This window comes from Teleopsis dalmanni, chromosome 2 (genome assembly GCF_002237135.1).
Source record: "Teleopsis dalmanni isolate 2A chromosome 2, ASM223713v2, whole genome shotgun sequence".
NCBI lineage: Eukaryota > Metazoa > Arthropoda > Insecta > Diptera > Diopsidae > Teleopsis > Teleopsis dalmanni.
Genome location: NC_051847.1, coordinates 20,873,459 through 20,881,478, shown reverse-complemented (window position 1 = coordinate 20,881,478; position 8,020 = coordinate 20,873,459). Strand labels below are relative to the sequence as shown.

The following is an 8,020-nucleotide window of genomic DNA, read 5'->3' as shown; positions in this document are numbered from 1 at the left end:
AAATTCCTCAACATAATAACAACAAATTAAAATAAAAATAAAACCAATAAAGAGAAAAAGAAAATCGGAAAAATCATTTGTATCTCTTTTGACACGTGAAATTAATTTAATAAAAAAGCAAAAGCGAAATTAAAATGAAACGGAAATTTGAATCAAAATTGGCTTTTGTGCATAAAATATTATTCTGCAAATATTTTGTTATTGGCAATGGCAGCAGCAACAATTGCTCCCAATAAAAATATTGCAACAAATAGCAGCAATTGGCATTTTCGTGCCACAATGTCGCATTACACGCAATAGTGCAATAACGCAACGACGCAAAGACGCAGAGACATGCACATCCTTACGCTGACATGCAAAATTGATGCGATTTGTCACGCTTAAATGGGAAGCGTGGCGTTTTACATTTCGCTGCGGTTAGACTGCCAAAATTATTGTCAAAATTTATTGTCAAATGTCTGCGAATGCTTTTGATTTTTCTCCTTGAACATAACAAAAGCCAATCAGAATTGTCAACTCGGCTGCTATTCTACGCCACCGAGTTTCCTGCATTGACTTTTATTATTTCGTTTTGCAGCCTGGCAGCCTGGCAGCCTGGCACATGAAGTCATGCGCTTTTAATATTTAAGACTCGGTTCCTTTCCTACTACAGCTGTCATTTTCCATTTGATTTTTACTTTCCAACTTTTATAGAAAACTTAAGAAATTCTTAAATTCGTTTCGCATTTCATTTCGTTGGCGAAATGCGCAACAAAGTCGTTAAGTTACTTCAAAGCCACACAAACACATGTAGAGGAAAGCCAGTGCCTAAGCGTATCCTGTGACATCCCTGCTTGCGAGTTTGTGTGAAGTACGAGTATGTGTCATAAATTTTATAAGGATTTCATTTTGGTGACATTTTCAAAGCTAAGTGTAACGTAGCTGCTCTGTGTGGGGGTCCCCTACTTTTAACTGTCAGCACCGCTGCAAATAGTTGTGATTTTTCTCTGCTACTTATTGGATCTAATAAAAGTTTTTAGCTATTTTGGCATCGCGAGCACGAACGCATTTAAGTCAATGAAAAATGTCTCTTACTACCCACCACCCCTACCCTCCTTTCTGTTTTCCTTTTTTTCGTTTGTGTGTTATTGGATTAAAGTGGAAAATATAACAAAGGAACTATCAACATGCCACTTTACTCATAATTGGACATGTGTACTCATGCTAAATGCTTTCATAAGGATTTCGTTCATTTATAATACGATGTTCTGGATTTATTTGGATAAATTATAAAAAGAAAAGCTAATCATTGACAAGTTTTTATTAATAATAGATTATTAATATTTATTTTATACGAGTATAGGAAGAAATTGTTTATAGACAGGCTGATTTCTTCTGTTTAGTTGGGTAGTAGGTGGGTAGGTTGCAGTGGCGACCTTCTTTCCAAAAAGCCCACTTGAGCTCAAATGATGACCCATTGTGGTGGAATAGCATTGGTACGTACACATATTTAAATCAGTATACAGTCAACGCCGAAAATGTTAACGACTCCTACATTACATAAAGGAAAACCAACCTGATAGTTCTATAAACTTGGCCAGGTCCCTAGTTGGGTAATGCTAACTCACAAAAATCATGAAAGACATTTGTATTGTGCTGTCTGCGTGAGATATATAAGGTTTTGCAACCAAGATATAACACATCGGTTGATAGGTCCATAGGATAAACAATAATAATAATAACCTTTTATTAAAATTCGACTTTATTCATCAACAAAGTCTCTTTCAATACCTCTCAGTTTCTTCAATTACTTTTTCATTAGAGCCAAATCTCTTTCCATCTAGCATTTTTTTCTGATCTGCGAATAGGTAGTAATCGCTCGGGACTAAATCCGGTTAATAAAGTGAGTACGGGAACAATTCATAATGAAATTCGTCCATTTTGACCATTGATATGTGTGATCACAAATGTCTTCCTAAAAGAGAACTTTTCTCTTTTATTGTCTTTGATTTATTTTGTGGTGATTGACTTCAAATGACAAATGTAAAAAGTATGATACTACCAAAGAATCTATAGTACAAAGAAGTGCCACGCTCATACAAACGAAATACCCACTTTATTTTGCTGGTGGATTTATAATAAATCCACCCAACCTCATGCAACAATGTTCGATCGAGTCACAACTGGTATGATGTCCAGTTCAAACTCATTGCAACCCACAATTGTTTTTATACTCCTGTTTCTTTTGCCTTTCTTGTTTTTATTTGCCTATTTAATTAATATACATGGATTAATAACGAAGTGAATGGTAAAGAAATCCCACAAATAATTTTTCGATATACTTTGTTGCTTTATCTTCTTGTACTGGAAAGGCCCATATCATAGGAGTAAAGAGTAATAGAATATATTTTTTTTTTTATTGCAACAAATGATGCACTACAAAAACCATTATGTATGTACGAATGTGATATTGGAGACATTAAGTCTGCAGTATATTAATATGTATGTTTTTATTGCACATTTGTGCATATATTTTACCTCAAAAGGAACTACTTCTTAATAGTTTGAATTTTTGGTGACTTTTTGTGATTATTTTAAAAAATATTTGCAAGATTCATATAAAAGTGTTTGAAAAGTATTTTAAAGAAAATAAAAATATTAGAAAAGTAAGAAAAATTATATTGAAAAAATGTATAGAAGTCACTAAAACCAATAATAATGCTTCCTGGTTTGAGGAAGCGCATAATGTGTTTTTACACTACGATTCATAACAATATCAAACAGGTAATTTTGTTTCATATGCTATTAAATTCAAAAACTTATCAAACGTACACAATTTTGATTTCGTCACTGAAATGCTGTTTGATCGTTTGAACATTTTACAGCGAACAAACATACAAACATGTGTATAATGTAATACAGAGGGTTGCATGTATGATTGAATACGAATGCAGTCGGGCTTTTGTCAGCCTTACTCGACTCACATATAGGTTTGAACTGGACATCATACCAGTTGTGACTCGATCGAACATTGTTGCATGAGGTTGGGTGGATTTATTATAAATCCACCAGCAAAATAAAGTGGGTATTTCGTTTGTATGAGCGTGGCACTTCTTTGTACTATAGATTCTTTGATACTACCTTATTGAATAAATTTTCTTGATGAATAAATTTATTGAAGTTTAGCTGACTTTCATAATTAATAACACTTTTTAATACAAGTTTCACCTTTAAACTATAATTCTACATTAAAAACAGGAATCATTTAAAATATGTGAATAAATTTATAATAAAATTAATTTATGGAGCAAATAATAATTTTTTTTAATTCTTTATTTTATTGCATTGCAGGCCGTTATAAAGAAAACTCGTATAACTTGCAAATGCCATGGTGTCTCCGGTTCATGCAGTTTAATTACGTGCTGGCAACAGTTGTCATCGATAAGAGAAATTGGTAAGTGATTATTGCGATTTTAATTAAAGTCTCCCTCACCTACACGGTGTGGTTGCTGTATTTGCTAAATTCATTAAGGGAGATTTATTCACCACAAAATTTGGTATAAAATTAAAAATTTATGTTCTTCATACATTATAGGTGACTATTTACGTGAAAAGTATGAAGAATCTACGGAGGTGAAATTAAACAAACGAGGGCGGTTGCAAGTCAAAGATGCACAGTTCAAGGTGCCAACAGCGCACGATTTGGTTTATTTAGACGAAAGTCCTGATTGGTGTCGAAATAACAAACAGCTACAGTGGCCGGGTAAGTCTAAATAATTTAACACATTTATAAATATTACAAATATTCTGTTTAGAAATAATATTTAGATTTTATTTGCTTATTTTATTGTTTTATAATTTTTATTTTATAAAACGTGCTAATTGGTCAAATACTAAAATAATATAATATAAAATATAAAATGAGTTGCTTATGAATAACGCATGTAACTCTGTATCATAAATATATAGATTAGATTAGATTTTAAGATGGGTTGGGAACTTGTTACCACGTCACTGCATCCTTTGAGGATTATTGTGACATACTCACTTCAGTTCCATAGACGAGTAACAGTTAAGAATGCTATTATGTCCTTTGGAGAGATGTTGCCTAATTCCGCTATAGGTGAATAGGCAGTGGATAAGTGCCGAAATCTGAGACTATCACGGTGACATAGAATGTGTTCTGCAGTTTCCTCTTCTGCAGCTATCGTCTCTAGTAATACCTAGGTTTGATAGATGCTTTTTAACTCCGCAATGCCCAGTGGGAACCCTGTGACAAGTCGGATGCCACTTATGTTCTGATACGGCATGGATTTTTTAGCTTGTTTGCATTATCTCAATCAGTCTCAGCTTAACAATATAAAAAATTTATGCAATAAATCTTATTGATAAAATTTTCGTGTAAATTTAACACGTTTGTGTAAACTATTTTTCATACAAGATCTATCACCTAATTTACAAAGTAGATAAATTTATACGTTTGTTAGGTTTAAAATGCATTCATCAGTTTAGCTGAGTACACTTAACGTCAAAAAAATTAATTTATTATTTATATTTACTCATATGATATTAAATTAAAACAGTAAAATATAAATTAAGCTTAATATCGTATTGTTACGATATCTAATGCTTGCCTAATTTTAGTTTTACGGTCTTTTTACATAGCATGTACAAGCACCTGTCATATTAGTGGTGATTTCAACAAAACTCACCATACTTTCAACTAAAGCTATTTAACAATTCCTTTAAATAATAATAATGTTTTTCTTTCACATACTTTAGGCACGCATGGTCGCATATGCAACAAGACCTCATCCGGATTGGATGGATGCGGCATACTCTGCTGTGGACGAGGCTATAATACGAAAAATATTGTCGTACGTGAACGTTGCAACTGCAAGTTTCACTGGTGCTGCCAAGTCAAATGCGATATTTGTGTAAAAGTCCTCGAGGAGCACACATGTAAATAATTCACAGCAAAAACGGATTGAATGTGAAAAATTAAAGCACAAAAATGGAAAAATAATAAAAAAAACTGCAATCATTTAATGTCCCGCTAAGTAAACAAACATGTTAGACTACTTTCTCTTAGCCGTAAAGAAAATTATTTATTTTTAGTGACTAGGAAATATTTATTTAAGTACTTTAATGTAAAAATCAGTGCATTTAAACAGAAAACGTAGATTTACGAAGAAAATTCAAAATTAGTTTTTAGTGGAGGTTCGATTACACTAAACTTGATGAGATGAGATGATGAGATGAGAAGATATATATATACATTTTATCGCTATCGTAAGGCTTTGTAAGCAAATTCCATAAGTTAAAATGCATCACAAAACTAATGATATTATAGCTATGATATGTAATAAAGCAAACATATATTTAATTAGGATTAAAAAATAAATTACTTCAATTTTAAGAGTTTAGAAATGTATTTACTGCCAAACAGACGGGCAGAAGGGCAGACGTGTGTAGAAATATGGGAGAGCATACACACAGGACAGTAGCCTAAACTGTAGCTTTTCTAGAGAGCGACTATCCTTTATAGTTGTGTATATTTATTTGTAATTTTTTAAAATAATTATCAGCAAGTATATAGTATATACATACATATATATACATATATTTATAACCGTACAGTTAATTTATATATTAAGAATAATATAATTATTTCTATTTTAAATAATTTGTATATTTTGTTCTGCTCTCCAGTAAAGTTTTTTTTTAAATTAAGTACATAAATTACTTATATGTAGGGAAGTGAGTGTTATGTTTAGTGTTCCAAATTGTAGATATGTCCAATCGAGTTTAGCTTGATAAACGTGCAAAATTTTGTCTATAAATGTAAGTCAGAAGTAAAAAACAAATATTTATATATGTATTTAAATTTATTTACTTTATAAAAATATATAAAAAATATATAAAAACTATATAATAAATGTATTTATATATAAAAATTAAAATAACGAACAAAAACAGAATTCATACTCAATAGAAAGTAACTTTATGACGACCTTTTAGAAGAAACGTCCTTTAAAGAAAGAATTATTAAATTATATAACAACATTAGAAGAGAAAATAATATAACAAAGCGTATAATTACTTTAAGTAAAATAAAAATTATAATTAAATATTTTTTCCAGCTTTAATTCCTTTTTTGTTAACGAAAAGGATGTTTAAGCTGCTGTATCTCAACTTTACTCGTAATTCGAACAAATCATCTTGAAATGGTTTTTAAATTTATTTACTGCACAAAAAGGCTAATCAAATATTTATGGAAAATTTATGTAGAAATAATATAAAAAATAAGAAAAAATTATTTATATTGTATGTCGACGTAATCTCTTAAAATTAAATGTATGTAGTTCTTAAGTCATAGATGTATTTGTGGGTGGGAAGGAATCGCAAAAAAAAAAAACACGTAATAAAAAGAAATCAAAAAATAATATAACTTTTATTTCAACCTAACATCCGATTCATAACCTTAATCCTTCAGTGATTAAAGTGACGAGAGAACTATAACTTCTTCTGTCCAAGTAGTAAAACATTGCCGATTGAGGACTAATGTAAGAAGTTGTAAGAAGTAATAATCTGAAAAAGATGTTAGGATAAGTTTATCGCAAGTATAAACTCTCAATACGTGTCCTTGAGAACGGCATAAACTACGTATTTTTTCTTGAGTTACTTCAATACTCAAGTAGTTTAACATATATAATATATATTTTCTAATCATTAAAATTTTCGGTACTGCTACTTTATGTGTATTTATTTCATTCATAAGCAAAACAAGGATAGGATATATAAGGATATATATAAGGATATATATCCTTATATATAACTAAACCTAAGCCAAGTTGAAGGATGCTTAATATCCTTATTATATCTAAGTTTAGGTAAGGTTGAAGAAGCTGTTTTGCACACCAAAGCCAATTAGAGCATAAATAATGGCCCAATGGTCTATCATGAATACAAACGTTGATTTAAACGCCAGACCAAGAATACTACGAAAAGAGATAAAAAAAAACTAAAGTAGTAGACACACATTCAATGTCGAATGAAAAGTAAAACAGTCCGACAAGACTATTAACTTGACTGCATCAACTTCCTTCTTAACTTTGAAAGATGATAGCTCTATCATCGGCCATAAAAAAGATTCCAAAAATATTAAATCTATTACTGGGCAAAGATGATCTCTGACATTAAGATGAAGCATATTTTCTTCCTGCTTTGAAAAGCTGCATCCATACAAAAGCCATCATCGAGAAGACCAAGTTTCATTGCATGTCTGCGTACGCAGTGACCTTACAGTCAAGATACCAAAGTGCTGAGTAGATTCCGCTTTTATTGAACCAGTGACTCATACATTTCTCGTCTAAATGGTATTAGCTCATGTTTGGTTGAGAGGTCCGTGCTGAAAAGACTGTTAGCACTTTTAGTGAGAGTCATCTATTGGCCAATTTGGCGTTCTTAAAATTGAAATGATTCCTCTTTAACCATTTGGTCTTCAAGATAAAACTGAAGACAATAGACAAGTCTACTATAGCTATCTCTGTCAAGCCAGGGCACAAACGGTCTCCAAGTCATTGAACTCACTTTATCTTTAGTCTTCGATGGATTATATCTCATTTTTCTGGTAACAACGGAATATGTCATCGTTGAAGCATCAGCGCAATGTCACAGTAACCCGTCTGTCTTCTGTAATTTCTTTTTAGTCCAAGTTATAAGGCTCGTGCTACGTCACAGTATTTGCGATTAGTTCACAAGCGATTAGTTCAGTTTATACAACGGAGCATATTAAGAGATGACGGCTTTACTTATATGCATTTGTTGATTGAGATTAATCAATGAGGTGCGCTATATCATTACAATCATCGATTTTATTGCGCTTACGGATGGCTGATTGTTTAAAAAGGAGTGATATTCGTAGGACTAATTTGTATTCGACTGGCTGCCTTTTATTATTGCGTATACCTCCAGCAATAATGTACATATATCTCTTGTAAGTACTCTTAAAAATTATGTAAAAGATGATGATGATGAT

General features: G+C 31.5%; 1 protein-coding gene across 1 annotated transcript; it reads left to right on the top strand.

Annotated features, from left to right (window-relative positions):
* Nucleotides 1-1,448: 1,448 nt before the first annotated feature.
* LOC119674075 (protein Wnt-5-like) lies at nucleotides 1,449-5,519 on the top strand. Its single transcript, XM_038085199.1, has 4 exons — nucleotides 1,449-1,475; nucleotides 3,331-3,433; nucleotides 3,575-3,742; nucleotides 4,762-5,519. The coding sequence occupies exons 1-4, from the start codon at nucleotides 1,449-1,451 to the stop codon at nucleotides 4,947-4,949; spliced, it is 486 nt and encodes a 161-aa protein (XP_037941127.1). The 3' UTR covers nucleotides 4,950-5,519.
* The last annotated feature ends 2,501 nt before the right edge of the window (nucleotides 5,520-8,020 follow it).

Coding starts and splice junctions, on each gene's coding strand:
- LOC119674075 (XM_038085199.1), top strand. CDS start 1,449: ATGACCCATTGTGGTGGAATAGCATTG. Junction 3,434..3,574: donor GTCATCGATAAGAGAAATTG/GTAAGTGATTAT, acceptor CATACATTATAG/GTGACTATTTACGTGAAAAG. Junction 3,743..4,761: donor CAAACAGCTACAGTGGCCGG/GTAAGTCTAAAT, acceptor CACATACTTTAG/GCACGCATGGTCGCATATGC.